Source organism: Prionailurus bengalensis, chromosome B1 (assembly GCF_016509475.1).
Source record: "Prionailurus bengalensis isolate Pbe53 chromosome B1, Fcat_Pben_1.1_paternal_pri, whole genome shotgun sequence".
NCBI lineage: Eukaryota > Metazoa > Chordata > Mammalia > Carnivora > Felidae > Prionailurus > Prionailurus bengalensis.
Genome location: NC_057344.1, coordinates 38825848 through 38850097, shown reverse-complemented (window position 1 = coordinate 38850097; position 24250 = coordinate 38825848). Strand labels below are relative to the sequence as shown.

Sequence of the window (24250 nt, the reverse complement as noted above, 5' to 3'; positions counted from 1 at the left end):
TCAAAAGGGAGCAGAAAAAAAAATCTTTATAGTAAAAGAAAAATTGGGTCTTTTTTTTAATCACCCTAATATAAATAGTCCCGATTTTTAAATGTAAGGAATAAATCAGAAATTCCAAATAAAAAGGTCAAGATTAATATTGTATGAAGTTTTGTTTGTTGTCAAATACAGTTTGAATGGTGACTTGAAATGCAAACAGCAAAAATAAACTACTCTTGCATTCTAACAAACAGGTGCCTTATTTGAAAGATTTGGTGCTATGCTGAATTCTGTGATGAGCACTCTAAGAGCCATGTGGTCTTTAAGGCTACTTCTACCTAGGAGCTACAACTAGAAGATTTTTCATTTTTTATTGTGTCTGTGTCGCTGTTAGAAATAAAGGTCTGACAACTCAGAGGCCTCTTAGTTTTTTTTTTTTTTTCCAGCAATTTACTCCTGAGAAATAAAAGACTAGGAATCTAGTCCTGACTTGTAATTCTTCTAGAATACTTTGTTGACCATCGTTTCATTTACCTTAGTCAAGTCATTTTGCCTCTCAGAGCATTGATTTCTCTCAGTCTGTGCTAGTTCTTATTTAGTTTAGAAGTAAACAACATTTATTAGAATAGCACTTATTAGAACAGTAAACTTAGAGCAGGAGAACTGACTGGAATAGTAAAGAGGACGATTTGTCATGCAGGGTTTTGGTTTTTCCCTTCTCCCTTTTGTCTTTCTTTGACCAGTTGCCAAGTTGTTATATCAAGATATCACAAGCTGTTGCCCACAGCTGAGGCATTTGCCATCTCCTTTATGAGATACATTTTAATGACAAGTATTAATTATAGAATGGAGAGATTATTTAATTTCTTTGAGTCCTCTTTTCTTGATTTTTTTCTGGTCACTTCTCTTTGGACCAGTGTACCAGTGTTTATTTTAGTGGTTGTTTTACAGATGGGAGTTTAAACTGTTAGAACAAAGTAGACCTCTAAATGATAAAGTATATATTTTTTCCCTTTGTTAAATAGATTTCATTCTGGTATGTTTTTGAAGTTAAACGTATGTATGGCTTCAGTGGTAACTGTGGACAGTTTTGTTAAAACACTTCTGATAGGTTAAAAATTGTAGTCTTTTAAAGCTTTAAAATATGAGGTAATATTACGTTCACGTATTTCATGTGTTTGTACAATATGTAATATACAGCTAAAATTCTCTTGACATTTGTAAGGAGGAGAAGTGACTTCTTATAAGGGCTGGTGATTAAAGGAAGGCTTTGAGTTTGTTCTTGAAACATGAAAGAGGGGATTTGACTTAGGTCTTGAAAGATGAAAACAATCTGGTTGTTTAGAGATGGGAAGAAAACCTATCCTATGGGGAAAAGAGGTTGAGCACAGACACAGGAGTGTATCCATAGTTAACTTAATTTCCAGTACATATACCTTTTCAAGGTATTCATGTGCTGCCCACCTCCTTCAGTTAGAGAATCAGTAGTAGAGCATATTTGAAAAGGGGGTTGAGCAAGAGAAAGAGAATAGTTTGAGAAAGATACATTGGGACTGGGTTATGGATCCTGACTTCTAGGTCAACGAGTTTGGACTTTAGACTTTATTCTCTAGGCAGTGCAGAACTACTGAAAGCAACATAAACTTTTGTTTTAGGAACAAAGTGGGAAAATGAGGCTGGGTTTTGGATAACTGTTTCAGAAGATTTTTAAGTTTCAGGGAAAAGTTTGAAGACACACATTATTAGAGTACCTTACTACCAATAAAGATGGAGGGGCAGGGAGGGATGTAAAGCATAGTGAAGGTAGAATAGATAAGCTCTGACTTTTATTTATTTTGGTAGAGTACATCATTCAGTTGAACCTGCCTTCTCAGCTGCCTGCCTTAATTATGTTAGCTGGCTGAATTAATTCTTAAATCCCTTCAACCTTTGAAATTCTATGTTCTTTGATCCTTGAATATTTGTAAAGGTATACCCTAGCTTAGAGAAATAATGAAAAACATTTAAAATCTAAAGGAAATATATCCTACTGGGGACTAAATGCTTCTCTATCTACTTTAAGCTCTTTTACTATGTTAAAGAAAGAAAAACATCTTTTTGGATTATTGACCATTTTCTTTCATTGCATATTAACAATAAATTTATAGTTTGGAAGTGTTGAAGAAACTGATGAACACAGAGAAAACTGTTAAAAGCTTAAAAAAGTGTAAAATGTGAACAATGTTTTTAAAAGTTGTAAAAAGGTACCAATATAGGGATAGTTCCCAATTCATTTTGTGAAGCCAGCATTACCCTAATACCAAAACCAGACAAAGATAGTACAAGACAACTGCAGACCAGTATTGCTCAGCAAAAATACTAGAAAGCTGAATCTAGCAAAATATAAAAAGGATTATACACTCTGACCAAATGAGATTTATTCCAGGGATGCAAGATTGGTTCAGTATATAAAAATCAGTTGATATAATAATGGTTACTAGAAAAAAAGACGAAACCCACATGAGCATCTCAGTTAACAGAAAAAGCATTTGACAGAATTTGACACCATTTCATGATAAAAACACTTGACAAACTAGAATTGGAGGGATCTTCTTCAGCTGGATATAAGGCATTTGTGAAAAGTCCACAGCTAACATTATACTTAATGGTGAGAAACTAAAAGCTTTCTCTTAAATTTAGGAACAAGACAAGGTTGTCTGCTCTTACTACTTCTTTTCAACATTATAGTAGAGGTTTTAGCCAGGGAAAATAGACAAGGAAAATAAATAAGAGGCATCCAGATAAGAAAGAAGAGAAAAAGTAAAACTATTTATTTTCATGGATGACATGATTTTGTATATAGGAAATCCTAAGGAATCCATAAAAAAGCTATTAGAACTTAAAAAGTTTGGCAAGGTTACAAGATGTAAGTTCAGTGTACATTAACCAATTATGTTTCTATGTGCTATCAATGGATAATCTGCAAATGAAATTTTAAAAATGAGAATCCTACTTATAATAGTTGCAAAAGGAATAAAACACTAAGGGGTATAAATTTAATAAAAGTAATGCAAAATTTGTGTATTTAAAATTATAAAAATTTGCTAAAAGAAATTAAAGAAAATTAAATGGAAAGACAGTCTATGGCATAGGTCAAAAGATGTAATAGTATTATTGTTAAGATTCCAGTACTCTACAGATTCACCCCAGTCTCTCTCAAAATATCAGCTGACAAACTGATCCTAAAATTCATATGGGAAATGGAAGGGGCCCAGAATAGTCAGAACAACTTAGAAAAGGATGAATAAAGTAGAACATACCCTTCCTGATTTTACTTTCCACAGAGCTATGATAATCAAGATGGTGTAATACCAGCAACAGGATAGGCTTTTAGCTCAATGGAATAGAATTGAGAGTCCAGAAATAAACCTTTAAACTTATGGTCAGTTGATTTTCTACAAGGATATCGAGGCAGTTCAGTGGCAGATGGAAGTTTTTTCAACAGATAGTGTTGGGACAACTGGATATCCAACATGAAAAATGAAGTTGGGTCTCTACTTCACACCATATACAAAAGTTAACTCAAAATGGATTAAAAATCTAAATGTAGTAGCTAACACTGTAAAAATCTTAGAAGAAAACATAGGAATAAATTTTTTGACCTTGGATTGGATAATGATTTGTTACATATAACACCAAAAGCACAAGCAATGAAAGGAAAAAGTAGATAAGTTGGATTTTATCAAAATTAAAAACTTTTGTGCTTCAAAAGACACCATCAACTAAAGGGAAAGACAGCCCACAGAATGGGAGAAAATACTTGCAAAGTATATATCTGATAAAGAACTTCTGTCCAGATTATATAAAGAATTCTTACAGCTTAATAATAAAAAGACAAGTAACTGAGTTATAAAATGGGCAAAGGATCTGAATAGATAGAAAATGTACAAATTACCAATTTGTATATGACGAGATGCTCAATATCAGTCACTAGGGAAATGCAAATCAAAACCACAGTGAGATACCATTCAGTACCCACCAGGACAGCTAAAATTAAAAAAAAAAAAAAAGATGGACAATAATGGTACTCTCAAACTTTGCTGGTAGGAATGTAAAATAGTGCAGTTGCTTTGGAAAACTGGGAGCTTCTCAGGCATGAAACAGAATTATCATGAGACCCAGAAATGCCATTCATAGATGTATTACCCACAAAAATTGAAAATAAATGTAGACACAAAAACTTATATACAAATGTTTATTAATCCTAATAACCTAAAAGTAGAAACAACACAGATGTCCATCAACTGATGAATAAATAAAGAAACTGTGGTATATCCATACAATAGAATATTATTTGGCAATAAAAAAGAATGAAGTTCTGATACATGCCACAATGTGGATAAACATTGAAATCATTGTGCTAAGTGAAAAAAGCCAGATACAAATGCCACATATTATAGGATTCCATTTTTATGACATGTTCAGAATACACAAATCCAGAGAAAGAATGAAGATTGGTAGTTATCAGGGGCTGAGGAGATAGGGCAATAGGGAGTGACAGCTGATAGATATGGGTCTGTTTGGGGCTGTGGTGAAATGTTCTGGAATTAGAGAGTGGTAATAGTATAATTTTGGGAGCATATTACAAACCACTGAATCTTAAAAGAGGGAAAAATGTCAATATGCACCTGAGGAAAAGGAATCTTACTGTTTTTAACTATCTTTGTTTTCAAAATCAGGATTTGAAGAGATGCTCCCTCTTCAGATTTCACCAAGCCACATTCTCTTAGTCTTGTTTTATGAAGGTGTTATAAATACTGCTATCACAGAGACGTGCTTCTTGGATTCCATCCATACCTTATTCAAATTTAATTTTAAAAATATATTTCTAATTGTTTAAAAAATGGAATATTAAACAGTATATACTCTCAGATGTATTACTGATCGTATATTTTGCATACTGGGGGATACCATATGTTAACACATTTCTTTTTTTTTTTAACATTTATTTATTTTTGAGACAGAGAGAGACAGGGCATGAATGGGGGAGGGTCATAGATAGAGGGAGACACAGAATCTGAAACAGGCTCCAGGCTCTGAGCCGGCAGCACAGAGCCTGACGTGGGGCTTGAACTCACGGAACGCGAGATCATAACCTGAGCCGAAGTCACACGCTTAACTGACTGAGCCACCCAGGTGCCCCAACACATTTCTAAGTTAAGTTCATTTTGTACATGCCTTAGAATCAAGTTTTTCATGTTCAGTGTATATATTCAGACATTTATCTAACATTTCACTAAATAGGAAGGTTGTAATTCACAGTGCTTTAAAAACAACAGCACAACAGGGGCGCCTGGGTGGCTCAGTCGGTTGAACATCTGATTTTGGCTCAGGTCATGATCTCACGGTCTGTGAGTTCGAGCCCCATGTCGGGCTCTGTGCTGACAGCTCAGAGTCTGGAGCCTGCTTCGGATTCTGTGTCTCCCTCACCTGCTCATGCGCGCTCTCTCTCTCTCTCTCTCTCTCTCTGTCAAAAATAAATAAACATTAAAAAAATGACAACAACAACACAACAAATGTCCTTTTGAATAAAGTTGTTAAAGTGAGTACACTGCATTTCTACTGTAGATGAGGATTTTCTTGATACAAAGTAACCAAAACCAAGTTTGGAAGAAAATTGGATAGTGGGGTTGATGTAACTGTAACTGGTCTCCATAAACTCTCAGTTAAATTTTTTCTTCATCCATCAGAATGTTTTCATTGTTCTCAATGACTGCTATTTTAGTAAGAAAATGTAAATTTGGTTCACTGTAGTAAAAATATACTAATTATTGTTTTCACTGCTTCATATATTGGGGTTCTATGTAACACACCGTTTAAATTTTATGTGGCTGGGATCCTGGAAAATTTTCTTAACACATGAAGTATCCTATTCCATTTTGACTTTAGTCTCATTGTCCAGGGATGTTCTGGAGGCATTTCCCACCCCCCAGAGAAATCTAATAGTGAAGGGGAGGCTTCCAGCCAAAAAAGTATTTACTGACTTTAGGTAGATCGTATCTTTGTTCTGAGGCTCTGTCTCAGAGATTGCACTGCACAGATACTTTTGGCTGGATCGTAAGGCTGTTTGTTTTTGCCCAATATAAATATTTTAGTTACTACTTCATAAATGGTATCACATAAAAGTGATAGGTATTTTATTTTAGTTTCTTTCTGCATGTGCAGCAGCTGAGTTTTCTGTGTGGGACTTTATCAAAAGGAGGGTGAAATATGGCATGTGTCATTAGATTGCCTCTTTCTATACTAAAACCTTTGTGGTTACTTTCATGTAAGCTAAATGGAAGGGACCATTGGCAAAGTTACAAGAAGGATGTGTTGCAGAGTGGTTGAGGGCAGGAGACAGTGAAAGAATCAAATAAGGATTATTGAGTACCTAATATGTGTGGATATTTATCATTACATATTCTAACCTATTGTTCAAAACAAGTTATGTGTCCCTTCTGTTCTACTCGTAGGTGATCATGGAGGAAGCACTTTACTCCCATCAAATGTCACAAATGAATTTCCAGAATATGGGACCATGGAGGATAGTGGAGAAGGCCTAAGAACTTCTCTTGGGTTTGATACAGAGTCTCTGCCAGGCTGCCCACAAGGGCAGCTGGGGGTCCAGCTTCTTCATGGCCACCAGTCTGGGCTTGAGAGTGTTACCGACGGACCAAAAGATGTCAGAGAGTCCCTCACTCAAAGTCACCTCAAGGAACAAAGTTTACAACCCATCGACTCCTTGATTTCAACTCTGAAAGCCACAGAAGCCAGAAAAGCTTCAGGAACATTACGGGCTACAAAGGTACTGGACAAAGATGCTATTTCTAGTTTTTCAGTTCAGCAGGTGGATAAAGAGCTGGACACTGTCCCTCATAAAACAAAGAGACAGGGAGCCAAAAAATTATTTCCTGCTGGCCAAGAAAAAGCACCAGATATACCTCTTTCAGCTGAAGTTACGACTGAGGAGAACTTTTATTTGAGCATCCAGAAGGATCAGACTGTACTATTAACTGGAGAAGCTCAGGCAGAGCTTTCCAAGATAACTAATAATGGTAGAAAAGGGGCTGTCCATGTGCAGGAGCCAGCTTGTTCTATATCCTCCCTGGGGAGCCCAGCAGTGACGCATACCTCTGCAGGCAGTGTTGCTCTTTTGAGAGAGAAGAGGTCTGATCAAGGTAGCTCCACAGGACGCCCAGGCCGGGTCAAACATGTGGAATTTCAAGGGGTGGAAATATTGTGGACAGGAGGGGAGAAAAGAGAGATACAGCATCCTGTGGATTTTGAGATATCATTGGAAAGGAGCACCTCTCCTGAAAACAGAGAACTTTCCAGAGTGCCAACCCATCTCATTTCATGTGCTGGTTTGTATAACTCAGTTGGTTTAACTGAGAGTGTTTGGGATGAAACCTGGAGATCATCAGAGAAGCTGGGCACCAGCTCAGGGACGTTTTCCCCTCTGCCTCTTGTTGAGAGTGGAGAGGATGAAGTCTTCCTAAAGGAAAACAAAGAACATCTTGAGAAGAAACCTGAACTGGAGAGAGACAAGGAAAGGTGAGCTCCCACAGTCATCCTGCTGTCTGTGTTGCCTTGTACACATTATAAGAGATCTTTATCCTGTGCTTGGCCATGAGAACTCAACATAATATCCTGGGTCCTTGTTATTATAGAATGGAAGAGAATTTATTACACACCAGATTCCTTCTAAGTCTCTAAGATATAAAAGTGATCTTGTTATAAAGCTGTGCATTAGGCATAAACTGGGGAGGCAGAGTTACAGAGAGGCTGTGAACACCATACTCATGTGGATGCATTTCTGACGTTTTTTATGTTTGACAGGTTTCAACTTTTCCAACATTAAGGTAACTAAAATACCCCACGGTTATCTTTAATAATATGAAAAGGTTTGGACTCTTGACATATCCTATAGTCACTATATCCTATCTTAGGCACTTCTGTGTGCAACACCAGTGCCTATATACAAGCTGCATACATGTGTGAACGCAGAGGTTTGGGTTTGGGTTGCCCCAGTTTTCTAGGTTTAGAAAGGGGTCAGGAGGTCAGAAGTAGACTTTCGAATTCAGTTGTTCTGTGGCATTCACATGAGAATCCCTTCTTACAAGTAGCATATGTTTTGATTTTGGGCCTGATAAATCATCTTAGCATGATATGGTACCTCCTGATCTTGCCATACATTTCTGACATCCATATCAGCTTAGAGCCTGGATAAATGGAAGACATAACTCATCTTTGTTCACTTCTTTTCATTGCTGTCTTGACCATACAGTGCTCCTTCTGGCAAAGTCATTTGTCGTGTACTCTCATTTCCAACTTGTACCATCTTTTCATCCATCAGTCCTCATTGCATCACATTTTATAGTTTATGTGGGAGAACATCTGTGTCAAGGCTGAAGAGTTTTTTGTTTGTTTGTTTGGTGTGAGGAAATACATTTTCCTCTGTAGTTAATTAACAAATCCACCTAGAGTGATGCTCCTTTAGGAAGGTTATCAGGACTCCTCCTCTCCACTTCTTCCTCCCCAACCCCCCTAACACATGAAATCTCTAGACGTCCCTCAAAAGCAGCCTTGATATGCGGCACATGGCTCAGTAGTTATAGTCCCACTGAAATATATACTTTTGCTATTGTACGTATTATTAATTTATTCTACCCTTCCCCTCTCCCTTCTTCCACAAATAGTTTTTGACTGTCTGTGATGTTCTTGACCCTGCTAAATACTGGACATAAAAGAATGTTCAAAATAGATAATAACTTGTGGTCATTTCCCTCATGGCGTTTACTGCTAAAGATAAACACTGACTACATAAACATGTTAATAATTATAGGATCACAAATTGTGGTAGGTTCTGGGAAGGAAAATAACAGAGACATACTAGAAAAAAATAAATTCGGTTGATGGCTTAGAGAAGGCCTTTCTGTAGAAATGATAAGTAGGCTGAGACTTGAGAAATGAATATGAGTTAATCAGGCAGAAAATGGGGAAGAAGAATATTCCAGGGAAGAAGGGAACAAAATGTGCAAAGGAGAGCTGCTGGATTGCCTAGCTATGTGCGCTTCCTAGAGTTGTGTGAAATGAAGTCTTTATGGAAAGTTAGAAGATTTGAAACTCCATAGTGTGGTTGGAGCATAAGGAGCTGTGGGGTTGGGAAATGAGCATGGAGAGGTAGGGAGGAGCTTCCCATTTTATTCCATGGGCAGTGAGAAGCCATTAAGAGACCCAGAATACTATTTGGTATGTGATAGACCTTTATAATTTAAAAACAGCAAAGACAACTGTATTGTTGATTGTGAATCCTCATAATAGATTTACGTGAGGTAGTTTTCTATTTTTATTCTTATTTATAGGAATTTGAGGCTTAGAGAGATTAAGTAAGGTTTTCTAAAGTGATATAGCTGGTAATTGGCACATCCAACATTCAGCCCCAGGTTTTTCTAACTCTTGAGCTTTGCTGTTATGGAGTTTAAAAAAATTTACTTAATTATCCTAATAATTCATTTTTAATATTTGAACACAGTGCTGCATACTAATTAATTGTTTATAGGTTTTCACTGTTTTGGTTAGCCTTTCAATAAACATGTTTGTTGGCTTTTAAAAAAATTTTTTTGTTTTTAAAGGTCATTCGCTGGCTGTCGAATTTTGGGTCTGAAAACTCTCTGCAGTGCTGCCTTGTTGTCGGCAGGGGGCGGCCCTTGGATTCTAATCTTCTCATCCTCTTGAGGGCAGTTGGTCTTGTTTAAATCAGAATGTATTAATAGACCGATGAAAGTTTAGTGTATTTTTACTCCATTAAGTTTACACAGTATATTTATCTGTGTTCTGTTAAAATTAAGGATGACAGTGGCTGTTAACAATTTGAATTTGTGGAGTTTAGTTGGCTAAAATGAGAGTTTAATATTTCATTCAAATATAGTCACATACTAGGAAATTAGTTTGAAACTACAGAAATTATTTAGACAGCACATGTATGCTAAGAGGTTCTTCAACCCGAATATGTTTCTGTGATAGCTTCCTTTTCAAATATATTAAGACATAACCCAAAGAACAAAATTGTTAGCTTTACGGAATATTATCTTTCTTATATGGTTATATGGTTGAAAGGGAAAAGTAAAAAGAATATTAACCTAATATTGAAATTCTTCATTCTTATTTTCTTTATAGGATTCTTGAGCAAGAGGAGCACTTTAGGGGAGGAGATGATGATGTCCTTGGGCCTGCGTGTACAGAGGACTCCACTGATGTGTACAGCTCCCAGTTTGAAACCATTTTGGACAACACTTCCTTATACTACAGTGCTGAGTCCTTGGAGACGTTATATTCAGAACCTGATAGCTATTTTAGCTTTGAAATGCCTCTCACTCCAATGATACAGCAGCGCATTAAAGAAGGCAGTCAGTTTCTGGAGAGGACAACAGTGGCAGGACAGCAAGATGTCCTGAGTGTCTCAGCAGATGGTGGAATAGTGATGGGTTATTCTAGTGGGATCACCAACGGGCTGAATGACACCAGTGACTCCATCTACACGAAAGGCACACCAGAGATTGCTTTCTGGGGAAGGTACTAATTCTATCCTCATTAATTTCATGCGGTGATTTTTGTATCACTTTCTCCTTGGGAAATATAAGAGTGGAATATATCTGAGGAGCATTTGGCCAGTTTCTGTGGATATAAGTGAATGCTGTGAGTAGAAAGTAATTTGGGTTTTAGGGACAGGCAGAGTGCGCTTTAGCAGTTTACCAAATTGGCAAGCTGTGGTTATTGTATATGGTGGTATTTCCTGGATTACAATATATAAATTGCATCCCGAGCAAATATTTGTGGGTGATGAGTAGGTGTTAGCTGCCATGGTGTACCTTTGGTAGCAGTGGTATGGTGCTATGAAAAGAACACTGAGAGGGGCGCCTGGGTGGCGCAGTCGGTTGAGCGTCCGACTTCAGCCAGGTCATGATCTCGCGGTCCGTGAGTTCGAGCCCCGCGTCGGGCTCTGGGCTGATGGCCTGGAGCCTGTTTCCGATTCTGTGTCTCCCTCTCTCTCTGCCCCTCCCCCGTTCATGCTCTGTCTCTCTCTGTCCCAAAAATAAATAAACGTTGAAAAAAAAAAAAAGAAAGAAAAAGAAAAGAACACTGAGAGATGTTGGCTTTCATATTGGCACTGATATTGGTTGTTGGCTTGGAGCAGGTTGCTTGACTAGGCCAGAAGTTCCTTAACTGCAAATTGAGGGTGTTGGATTAGATGGTCACCCAAGTATCTTATAGGCCTTTGCTCTGTGATGTCCTGTTCTGTTGAGCAGTCTTCTATTCCTGAGATGGGAAATATCCGATTATATGGATGCTTGATAGAGCTGATACCTTGGTTAAGGCTATAAATATTTATTTTCTCTCTCTGCTTTAGGATTTAAGTCTACTTGGGAGGTAAGACGACAAATTATATAGGCTACATGTGCCCTACCTGTCATTTAGTTATTCCTTGTCTTGCTCATTATCTTTGGGTCATTCACCTGTTTTTTAGCATCTTTATCAGTGGGTAGAGAATGCTAAACTTCTTAATGATTTTATGAATTCAGTTTTGATATAATTTTCCTGAATTAAAGTGTGTGTGTGTGTGTGTGTGTGTGTGTGTGTGTGTGTGTGTGTGTTGGGCAAAGTCAAGGGAAGATTTAAGGGGATAAACTATTTTAAAGCTGTATGAAATAGTGTCAGCACTTTTTTTTAAAAGTCAGTATTTATTATACAGGTTTCCAATGAACCTCTCTTTGTGAGCATCTTATGTTGAGTGTTTTCTATAACCAGTTTATAGGTTTATAATTCTTGCATGAACACATTCAAGACTGACATTTATAAATTGTAGCTATGCATTTCCATGTGAAATGGAACATCCAAATGGATGTTGATTGCTTTCTTGGGTCACTAGTGATATAATGAAACAACACTAGTCTCAAAAGCAGAAGACCTTAGTCTGAATTACTTGGGCAAGCCACTTATTTTCTCTGATACTCACTTTATTTATTGGCAAAATTAGGTTAATGGTATCCAGCATGCTATGTAGCTGTGAGATTTAAAGAGTTAATATAGATTAAAGCAACTAGCACAGTGTATGGTACAAAGTAGGAGCTTGAGTAAAGGTGTGAGTCAGAATTGGTTGGCGAGTCGACATTTAGACTTTCTCTATTTCCGGGGCTAGGGGGTGGGAGGGGGTGTCCCTGAGGGTAAGGTGTTTCTGAGGACCATGGTCCTCCCCTTGGGGTGGGAGGAGGGCCCTTTTGTTTCACCGTCATCTCTGATAGCTGTAAGTTGAGATAAAATGCAATAGTATAGGCATGCAGATAATTTTATTAGAACTTCAGTCCAGCTTTCTGGGGTGAGTTGAAGTTGTTTATATTACAGACCCAAAAAATAGATGGGGGAGCTGAGGTATTTTGGGCTGAGAGGCTTTGCTGCAGAAGCTTCAGGGAGAGTAAGTAAATAAAAAGAGATGAACATCAGAAAGTCAGATCAGGAAGGAATTAGGTGAAATGTTTATCAAATGTATGGTTTGCTTATTTACAATAGGAAGTAGTCATCACTGGGGCCGGTGTGGGTGCTAGTCATTATTAGTAGGGCAGAGTTAGATAGTTAAGAAAGAGTATTTGGCAAGTTATAGTATATTTTAGCATCTCAGATTTAGACAGCAGTACACTTTAGGCAATCTCAAGATAAAGCTTCATTACCTGCATTGTCAAACCTTGAGCTCTTGGCCAGTAGTAAGACAAACTGAGAAACAGACTCTAACTATGGAGAACAATCTGATGGTTACCAGAATGGAGGTGGGTGGGGGGATCAATGAGCTAGGCGGTGAGGATTAAGGAGTGCACTTGTGATGAGCACTCGGTGTTGTATGGAAGAGTTAAATTCCTAAATTGTACACCTGACACTAACACTGTGCAACTAACTGGAATTTTAAAAAAAAGAGTGAATTCTAATATGAATGAGAAGCATCTTAGGGATGTGTCAGCCACGCTTCTTTCAGCTCTGATACTCTTCCATGCGATTCCTGACTAGTGGTCATTCTTCCCTTCCTTTAACACTTCTGGTAACTTGAACAGACCTATTTGTGTTCTTCGAGTTGGCATAATATGTGGTTACAGGTGAAGAAGGTTTTGTTTTATGATTTATGTGTCCATTCAGGGTTAAAAATGTAGGGCGGGCTCAATGATCTAAGAAGTTTTATTTATTTTTTCCTAAAAAATTTTATTTTTTTATTTTATTTTTTTAATTTTTTTTTTCAACGTTTTTAATTTATTTTTGGGACAGAGAGAGACAGAGCATGCACGGGGGAGGGGCAGAGAGAGAGGGAGACACAGAATCGGAAACAGGCTCCAGGCTCTGAGCCATCAGCCCAGAGCCTGACGCGGGGCTCGAATTCACGGACTGCGAGATCGTGACCTGGCTGAAGTCGGACACTTTACCAACTGCGCCACCCAGGCGCCCCATATTTTTTCCTAAAAAATTTTAAAGAAATTGGAATAACTTTTATGCTTTTCTTTACCCCTCTGACTTTTTGGTGCTTTTAAGTTGCAGCACCAGAAAAATTGTAGGTTGAAGAATTATGACATTTTTTTTTAGCTTGAAGGGGGCCTTAGATAGTCTTGTTTTACAGTAAAGAATCTGAGTCCCAGTTTGGTGGGTTGGATTTACCTGTGAGAGATCCTTTACCAGAGTTCAAATTGTCTGACTCCTAGATTAGATACATTTGCTCTTCTAGGCAGCCTGGTCTCATACCTTTATTCTTTTTCTAAATCTAATTTCTCTAATGCCATATGTCTATGGAACCAGAAGTGTGAGTTGGTAATTGTAGAATTTATTGTTGTTGTTGGTGTGTGTGTTCAATTTGAGAAAAAAAATTTACCAAATTGTTAACAAACATGTCTCCACAAATTTTTAAAGTAATCAATGAGCAGGCTTTTAAACATTTCCTTTACATTAAAACATTCTTCTGCAGAGGTAAGGAAGTAGACTATGGAGCCTGTTAAGGAAATCCAGACTTGAATGCTGACTGCCCAATAGTCAGCCTGATTGACTTCCCTACTTCCCTCAACAACGTGCTCAGGGCCAAAGTGTTAGGATCAAGAGAAAAAACATTTTCCAATTTTATTAATAAATGTGACATTTGTATAAGGAAAGTGATAAATCAAACAAGTGTACATGCCTAGTATTCTGTCTCTATTCACTGGCCTCTCCTGTTCCCTTGGCAGTGGACCTGGGGGGGTGGGGTCTGACTATATTGAATAAAGTGAACTTTCAAGAGGGCACAAAGAAAAGGGGATGATACATGACTTATGCTATGACTAATGACTGATGATGATATGACTGTCTCCATGATAATGCTTCTTTGATTCTAACTAGACCTGAACCAAGAAATTAAGCCCATCTCTGTTGAGGTATTGATTTTAATGTATAAAATATTAACTGTCAGCCAGTAGAAAAGATTATAATATTACTTAGGTTGTCTCTAAGCACAATTCTGTATCATAGGCATCCTATAGTTTTTATTTAGTAAACACATGGTATGTAATTCTCATAATAAGCTAGGAGAAAGGAGCAATTAATGTTCTCATTTTCTAGATGAGGAAACTGAGGCATAGCGCATTTGAGTAACTTACTCAAAGTAACACGGATGGTAGGTTGCATGCCCAGGGTTTGAACCCAGGCAGTCAGGCTCCAGAGCCCATTTATTTTTGGTTTCAAAACAAAAATATATTTGGCATTGCCTAGGTATATTTTAAAATCCTTTTCTACTTCAGTATGTGATTTACTTTGTCATTAAAGATTATTTCAGGGGTGCCTGAGTGTCTGACTCTTTCTTGATTTTGGCTCAGATCATGATCTCACAGTCATGAGATCGAACCCTGTGTTGGGCTCTTTTGGGTGTGGAGCCTGTGCACCCAGCATGGGTGTGTTCACTCTCTCTAAAAAAAGAAAAAAAAAGTGATTTCAGTGGCAGTATTTGACAGTGATTTCATTTGAATGCAAGATAACACTATTCTCTTTTGTGTTGCTTCTTTAAAGAAAGGTGCAAGTGGTTGGGAAGGTTAATGAGGATGTTGTATCACTTCAGCAAAACTTAGTTCTCTCTCTCAGCAGTGCCTTCCAATTTGGATTTAGCCATGCATTGGTGGTCAGGGGTGGGGGTTGTTCTTCCCTGTTACTCTCTCCACTTAAATCAAAGAAGAAAACATTTCAAATCTGTAGTATTCTAGTATCAAGTTGGAAAGGGCATTTTTAAAGAGTACATGTGCTCACTATTTGTCTTTTGAAGGATTATATACCTTTTTGATATCAAATACATCATTCTTTATAAGGTGAAAAAAACCTCTTAAGACCTTGGAATAAATCTGGACAGGAATAGTTAAATACTCTCAGGTGCTCTGAAGTGCTCTGGACACTGAATGTTGGTGAGGAAGCCGCATGTCGGTCAGGAAATAACTCACCCTGTGATTGTAACACAATATTTTAATGAAGGAGCAAAGAGGAGCATCCCCTTCCTTTGTGGTCCGCTACATAGCACTCAGGCTGATGGGGTCAGCAGTGCTGTGTGAAGTCCAGTCACATGGCTCCAGAATTAGAAAGGATAATTAGAGACTTACAGTTGTACATGTTCCAATGGGTTCCTTTGTGTCTGGGTGCTTCTCCCTTGCTGGCTTATCATCTGATGATTGCAACTCCAATCAGTAAGTTGTGACCTGAAGACTATAAGGCACAAATGTTGTCACTGTGACCATTCACAGAGCTAAATATTGTCCATTTCTATTGAGCTTGGGTTTGGACAGATAGGAAAAGAGAGATACCAAATATAGTAACATGGCAGGATCCTCTCTTTTGGTTCTCTGAAACATGTAAAACTGCATTTTAAAATTAACTGTTTAGCATAATAGATATATTTTATGTCTCAGCCTCCTGGCTTTTCTTTCAGATACCGCTCAGGATATGGAGGAGTACAGCAGAAGAGGTGAATTACATCAGTGTGCAACTGATATGCCTGAGGAGAGTGCTTCAGTCAGTCTTGGGTCCACTCCAAATTTGATAGTTTTGGTTTTTTTGCCTTCCTTTTTTGTTTGTTTGTTTGTTTGTTTTCCCTCTTTTCAAATGGAATGCTGGTGTTTAAAAGTATCCCTTTTCTTCAGTTTTTCTCTTTCTTTAGTGTTTGTCTAGGAAAAAGCACGTGAAGTGTGATTTCAAAAATGTTTTTGACATTTCAGTTTAAAACCTGCAGGCATTTTAGTTTATAAGTATCAAAATAAGTATGAAAATAATGTGGTATTAGTTAAGCTTCTGAGTGAGGAAAAGATTTTGATCCTGTGAAATTGTCTTTAGAGATCTGGCTGACCAGTGAGTTTCCGATTTTTCTTGTATCATTAGGAGCAGGAAGCTCCGCAGTCTCATAGGTTTAATATTGGGTAGCTCTTGCTGTAGTAATCTCTTTAGTCCTTTTCTTTTGGGTTTGAAGACGAGTTTTTCAGAAAATGGGTTCTTATTTTTTTTTCTTTCCAGCTTCTCTTCCAAGCACTTATAATGGATTTTGTTTTTTTTATTTACCACAAAGGGATCCTTGCTCAGTGATGAGTGATGGGGGCTCTGCTAGGTTTCAGAGCCAGTCCTATCTGGGTTTGAATCCTGTCTCAGTTACTTACTAGGTGTGTGATATTGAGTAATTACAGAAAATCTGAGAACATTTCCACGTATAAAATGCAATGTATAATACCTATCTGGTAAAGGAAGGGGAAGCAAATGAGATTAGTCAGGTAGCAGAAATCAAGAAAGGAAAATCAAGTAGCTTAACAATGCCTGGTGTACATCATAGGAGATAAATAAATCAAAATTTATGTCATCATGCTACTGTGCCATGAGCTCAAGTCCTGTATCAGTCTCTGAGCTGCCAGCACTGTCCTCTCAGCTCTAACTATCTGGCACACCTATTGCTGGACTTCCTGAAATACCATTTTCTTTTCATAAAGTACAACACTCTGTGGTAGGGTGGCATAAATATGGGGATTTGGGATCAGAAGACAAGCAGGTCGTGTCATCCTCTTTACTGGCTGCCTGATCTTGTTTTACTCCAGACAGCCTGTGATTCCATTGGTGAGGTGGAAATAACCTTACCACTCATTTTATAGCTTTGTTGTAAGAATTTGCTAAGTTCTAGTTTGTGGATATTTGTTTTAAACCTATTGTGAGTTTTGTAGTAGTCTGAATAATAATCTAAGGGATGTAAGAAAATACACAAGAAAAACCTGGTAAAGAAAACCAGATGCAAGGATTTAGCAAATGTTTGAATATAGGACATGCAGGCTGAGTCAAAATCATTGTGAGGCTTCAAGCGTGGATGATTTACTGAATCTAGAAGTAATAGGAATTGGGGAGATCGGTGGGGTTTGTAGGAGAGTAGCTAGTAGTGAGGTCAGTTTAAACAGGTTAAATTTCAGGAGAGAAATGGTGCTTTATGTAGAAGTGCTGTTGGGAGTGTGAGATTGAAGGCTGGCTGCAGGACTTTGGAGTTACCATTTGGATGTGAGGCTTGCAGCCGTGGGCATGAGCGAACTCTTGGATGATGAGGGGTGTGCTGAGGCCAGCTGCAGAGATGCACACACAGGAGCACTTGGGTGCTGCTTGTGCATCTTTTTGATTCTGTATTTGTAGGAAATGCCCTCCAAGGTGAGTTTCCTGGGCACTCTTCTGTACTTGCTTCGTTTCTCCAGCAGTGCCTTGATTATCAGGGAGAAGCTCAGTGCTCCAGTCGTCTGATGGATGTTCTTTTAATTTCTCTCAGACAGTCCTGGCCCTGGCTGGCCTTGGTGATTTGGGGCTCTGTTTGTTGAGTGCCTTCTATATAAATTGGTGATGACTTCAGGAAATGGTCCTGGATTTGAAATAGGGTTTCCTAGAAACATTCTAATTCTCTAGTTCACAACTTAAAAGTAATGCCCTGGATAATGATGGATATTAGTATGAAGAGTGCTGTGGGATGCTTGCTGAAGTGGATGATCTTTTATCAAAGACCATATTAAAACACTTTGTTTTTATTTATTTTTTAAAATTTGTTTTAGAGAGAGAGTGGGAGAGCAGAGGAAAAGGGCAGAGGGAAAGAGAGCATCTTAAGCAGGGTCCACACTCAGCATGGAGCCTGATGTAGGACTCGATCTCATGACCCTGGGATCATGACCTGAGCCGAAATCAAGAGTTGGATGCTCAGCCAACTGAGCTGCCCAGGTGCCCCAAGACTTTAAATGACATTGGACGTATATATTATTACAAGGGTAATCATGGGTCTAAATAAAAATCTGATTGGCAGTTACTGTTTTAACTGGTTGAGATGATATAGCCATTTTTTTATTCATATATCAGTGCAATTTTTATCTTTTAAAGGAAGCAACAGCATTTCCTTTTAGCAGAGGTCATTTAACACAAGATTTGCAATACTGGATGAGAAATATTATCCATTGATTTGTTGTTTGGGGAAGCAAAAAGAGAAAGTTATATGAAGGTATTTTACATAGGAGTACCAATTTATCAGAACTCCAGATGGGTACATTTCCAGTGCCTTAATCTTTTTTTCTTTTTCTACTGTGGATCTCATAAGCTTTCTATCAACTGATGTACAGAATCTATATTAAATTGACTCAAGCTCCTAACAGAGCCTTAATATTCAGTATCATGGCCATGGTAAGTTCAATATAATCTTTCTCATGCATGCTAATGAAGATTAATATCAAACTATATCTAAACCAATGTTAGGTCAATAATTTGACTTCATAATCCCCACACCCCATATGGTATTTCATATGCCTGCGCCTAAACCTCCATCTGTAGTGTTCTACTGATCTCTCCATTAAGAATTATTAAAGGAAAGCCTTATAAGTCACACACTGAACTTCACACACTGAACTACTGAGATTCTTAATCTTTCTACTTACAACCTTGCTTCGCAGTGGTGTTGAGCTGGGAGCCTGTTAGAATTGCAGAATCTCAGGCCCCATCTGTGACCTACTAATTTAGGATCTGCATTTTAAGATGTCCAGGTGGTTTACATAAACTGACATTTGACAGGCACTGGTCTGGAACAGTGGTCCATGGACCAAGCTAAAGTAGGAAAGCTCTAGAATAGGATTCTCTGACCTGACCGCACATTAGAGTTACATAGGGAGCTTTTTTTTTTTTTAATTTTTTTTAACGTTTTTTATTTATTTTTGAGACAGAGCATGAATGGGGGAGGGGCAGAGAGAGAGGGAGACACAGAATCGGAAGCAGGCTCCAGGCTCTGAGCCATCAGCCCAGAGCCCGACGTGGGGCTCGAACTCATGGACCACGAGATTGTGACCTGAGCTGAAGTCGGACGCTCAACCGACTGAGCCAACCAGGCGCCCCCATAGGGAGCTTTTTAAAATTCCAATTTCCCATGCTTCACCAACAGAGATTCTGATTCTGTTGGTGGAGGGTGACATCTGGACAGTGATAGCTTTAAAGTTTATTTGTTTTGAGAGAGAGAGAGAGAGAGAGAGAGAGAGAGAGAGAGAGAATGAGAATCCCAAACAGGCTCCACACCATTAGCTCAGAGCCTGATGTTGAACTCATGTCCTGAGCCAAAACCAAGAGTCTGACGCTTAACTGATGGAGGCACCCAGGTGCCCCAACCTGGGAATCTTTTAAAGCTATCACTGTTTGGGGTGCCTGGGTGGCTCAGTTGGACTTTGGCTCAGGTCATGATCTCACAGTTTGTGGGTTCGAGCCCCACGTTGGGCTCTGTGCTGACAGCTCAGATTCTGTGTCTCCCTGTCTCTCTGCCCCTCCCCTGCTCATGCTCTCTCAAAAATAAATAAAACGTTAAAAAAAATATGAAAACAATTGAAAAAATATGAAAACAAAACAGGGTGATCCTGATGTTCAGCTTGGACTGTCAACCTCTCCTTTTGGAGTTTCTTAGAAATGTGTAACGCAGACCTCACCCCTGATGTATTCAATCAAAATGTGTATTTTAACTATTTTAACAAATTCTGAGGTCATTCATGAGTACTTTAAAGTTTGAGAAACACTGGAAACTGTTTAAAGGCAGAATATAAAGCTAAGTAAGATAGTCCCTATTCTCAGGTGAGCAGGGTTACTGTGCTAGTGGCAGGGATGAGTCTAACAGAGGTTTGTAACAGTGAATGGTCCTGGCTGTGAACCTTGTAATGATTTCTTACTTCATCTTTGGTGTAGTGATCATGGGGTGCCCATCCTTACTCTAGAAATATAATTGGGGTGGATCCATTTTCCTGCTAGGAAACGGTATGGTTTCTTATAAACAGTGTGGGTTCTTAAGTCAGATTGCCTTGGTTCAAATTTTGGTAAATTATTTCCCTAAACCTCAACTTTCTTACCTGGGAAAAGAGATAATAATTTACTTCCACTTGATGGAGTACTCAAAATATGTTGTCCGTTATTATCAGTAATAACACTGCTTGAGTTATTTTCTTTAAAATTTTTTAATGTTTTTTTATTTATTTTTGAGAGAGAGAGAAAGTGAGAGAGAGAGAGAGAGAGAGAGAGAGAGAGAGAGAGCGCGAGCATGAGTGGGGAAGGGGCACAGAAAGAGGAAGACAGAATCCAAAGCAGGCTCCAGGCTCTGAGCTGTCAGCACAGAGCCTGACGTGGGGCTTGAACTCAAAGACTGTGAGATCATGACCTGAGCTGAAGTCGGACGCTTAACCAACTGAGCCACCCAGGTGCCCCGAGCTATTTTCTTTAAAACTTTTTCAAAGTCACCTGATATGAAAGAGCTCTGGTCAGGTCGATTTAGGATGTTGTATATCTGTAATAGTAATTCTAAGAGCCTTAGATTACTTGAAGGTGAGGATTTTTAGTGACAGTTTATTTCACTGTGTTTATCTATTTAGCAGCTCCACTGCAACACAAAGAACATGACATTTTCTAGTTAAGAGTAGTAATATAAAATTTTAGTACAGAGAAAATAAGAGGTATTGAATGTTGCAAAGCAAAACCATAAAAGTTCCCTTAACAATAGTTTTAGGATTCATCCTGTAATGTACTTAGCTAGGTATGGACAGTGATCTTCTTGAGTCTTTAGTCTTGACACTCAGTGTTACAGGGTCCAGCACATATTAGAGACTAGGTTTTTGTTTAGTGAAGAACTTAATTAGCAGCTCCTCTATACTAGGTACTTGGTGTCCGCCAGAGAAGAGGCGGACAACTTCACAAGTATTTTTACTACAAGGCCTAGAGAGCCAGACAGTAAGGGTCTGAGGCTGAGGCTACTTCCAGGAAGTGTTGTAGAGGCCCTCCTGGAAGTGTTGCTTGTGTGTGTGTGTGTGTGTGTGTGTGTGTGTGTGTGTGTGTTTTAATGCTTATTTATTTTTGAGAGAGAGAGAGAGACAGTGAGAGAGAGAGAGAGAGAGAGGGAGACAGTGTACTAGTGGGAGCGGGGCAGAGAGAGAGAGAGAGAGAGAGAGAGAGAGATACAGAATCAGGAGCAGGCTCCAGGCTCTGAGCTGTCACCACACAGCCCCACATGCAGCTCAAACCCACTAACCGTGAGATCATGACCTGAGCCGAAGTCGGATGCTTAACTGACTAAGCCACCCAAGCGTCTCTGTGGTGGGTTTTGAAGGCAGAGGTGGATGTGTGTAAATGATTGTTGGTGGGGAGTGTGCAGGGTGATTGTCCAGACAGAGCCAAAATGAGGCAGAATTAGTAACAGCTGCTTGAATTTGGGGACTTGAGAGTTGGGAGCTGAGGGGACTGTGAACCTCTTTGCCTCTTATGTTAATCTTTCAGACTGAACAGGTGCCACTGTGCTCAAAGGCAGGCATTATGCAGTTGACATTTTACAACTTCTGAAACATTTTAGGCATCCCAAGGGTATGGAAAATAATAAACACTTGTGATCTCACCAGCCAATTTAAGAAAGAAACATTGCAAATGAATTGCCAACTTGGTGAATGCCTCCCTGTTTGCATTCCTCTTTTTCTCTTCCTTAGGGTAACCATGGCCTGTGGGTGTCTGTCATTCCTATACAAGTGTGCATCTGTAGACACTAGATAGTATCTTTTCATGTTTTTAGACTTTATATAAATGTTACCTTCTTCTTTCCTGTTGTAACTCACTTTTTTGCTCAACATTTCAAATTCATTATTACTGATTCATAAAGTCCTACTTTATTAATTTGCTGTATAGTATTCATTACATGGATGTATACTGTAATTTATTTTTCCATTTTCCTATTTATGAACACTTTGGCTGCCTTGTATTTTTGTTATCTCAAATGGCCTGATAGTGAACATTTTAATTTGTTGTTTCTTGTGCACTTATGGGAGAGTTTCTCTAGGCTAAGTATATATTTAGGAACAAAATTGCTGTACAGTAAGTTGTAATCATTTTCTGGGTGAATCAAGGCATTCTTGAAAGGGCGTATTACATTTTCTTTGAGAGGATATAGTTTTATCTACTTCTGTTTATAAAGTAATTTTTACTTATCCTACCTCCTGGATCCTTGTAATTCCAATATCCTAACAAAAACAGCTGTTGTCCAAAGAAAAAGCATGGGAAACAGAATGAAGTTTCCTGTCCCTTTAGGGGCACTGAATGTGGACTCTGTTATCCATTAGTTGGGTCTGCTGACTGGCCTTTCTATGGGACTCCTATAGTTCCCGGTTTCTGAGATGCATCTGCAGGCAGTTGCTGTTGTGTCTGACAGCTGTGAGTGTTGCCTGTCCACCTCTGGTTGTCTGAAGCGGAACTTGAACAACAGGGAAAATGAATACTTTAATTTCAACGATAGCGGAAAAGCAGAAACAAAAGTAGAAATGAAAATAGGAAAACACAGATCACAAGATTAAGTGTGAATTTTATAAAATCTAAATGGATTAGGTTTTTTTTCCCTCTTTCAGTCATTCTTTAGTGTGTGCTGCCAGAACTTAGAGTCTTCAAAAACAGTACTTCAAAAACCTTAGTGTTATTATGGAAGAAAAATGCTGAAATTACTTTCTTCTTTTTTTCTTTTTTGAAATGATGTTGGACAAACCTCTTTCTCCCAAAAGAGCAAACACTCCAAATTAACTAAGACAATTTTCCTTTCTTCCTATTGTCAGCTTGCCGTCTGGCTTCTGAAGAGTTAAATTGGAGGTTTGTGAGGTCATGTGTGACTTCACTGGGTCTGGACTTTTGAAGCAGATCTCTTGGAGGGAAGCTGCCTGTTGAGGCTAAGTGGAGGGGGCGGGGGGAGTTCTCCTGTAACTTCTTTCAAGTTCTTATCCCTCAGCCCCTGAGGGACATAGTAGCATTCTGGGAGAATGTCACTGCAGAGTCAGCGTGTAGCAGTTTGTACTTACAACCGGAGCAGCTATAGAAGTACATTAAAAGAGCCCTTGCTGAAGATGAAGGTTTGTTGAACAGATGGAACGGGAGAATGTTCTTTGTATTCCTCACAAAATTATGGGCAGACTGTTTGCTGACGGAGGTAACTGGAATTCAGTTTATTTTCTTTGTCCTGGTCAGTACTGGATTATGTATAATTGTAGTTACAGAAAATTGCTTGGATTTTAAACTGTTTGATTTAAACTGGAAAGCATGGTAAGAAAGTCTTAGAAACTTAGGAAAATGATAATTCATATACATTGTTTTCTAAACGAGGCTGACAGAAATGAAGAGGGTATATTTGTTACAGGGTCTGTAATGTTTGGGCATGTTGCAATTTTTTCATTTAAGTTGTGTTGCTCTTTTGAGGTGGTTAGACATAGTTTGGTGCTCCTGGACTGTAGTGTGCTAATTTCAGCTATTTTTTATGAAACTGCATCCAGACATTGGAAGGTTCCCAGTTTGAACTTGGTCATTTAGTGGGGTCCGTCTGACAACTGTGCAAGGCTGTCATTCTCATTTCGGTGTACATCTGCTCTAAGGGAAAGTTGGCTGTGCTGTTAGTATAGAAACATGATTCGTCTTAGAATTTAGTATTAGGTTTGAAACTTCAAAGGTTAGCTAGTTATCTAAAGAAAAAAAGGCATAGGGAGTATCTTTTTCTGGAACTGAGGGAATTTTAGCTTCTTAGTTTATCTCTGGGAAGGCCTCTTTTTTTTTCATACTCAATAGGCACAGACAAGTGCAAGACATAAATAAAGTCAGCAGTGGTAAAGAAGGGAGCTTGAGCCCAGTGTGTTGGTATTTTGTCCCTTCTTGAGATGCTTGAGGTCAAAGGGCTCATGAACAC

At 38.6% G+C, this 24250-nt stretch overlaps 1 protein-coding gene across 3 annotated transcripts in view; it reads left to right on the top strand.

Moving 5' to 3' along the window:
* The window catches only part of PSD3 (pleckstrin and Sec7 domain containing 3), a 674080-nt gene that overhangs the window by 212490 nt on the left and 437340 nt on the right, over positions 1-24250 (top strand). For all 3 annotated transcript variants that reach the window (XM_043562534.1, XM_043562553.1, XM_043562543.1), the window contains 2 exons: positions 6474-7554; positions 10180-10575. In XM_043562534.1, coding sequence (XP_043418469.1) covers positions 6474-7554; positions 10180-10575 — 1477 coding nt within the window. The remainder of the gene's footprint in view (positions 1-6473; positions 7555-10179; positions 10576-24250) is intronic.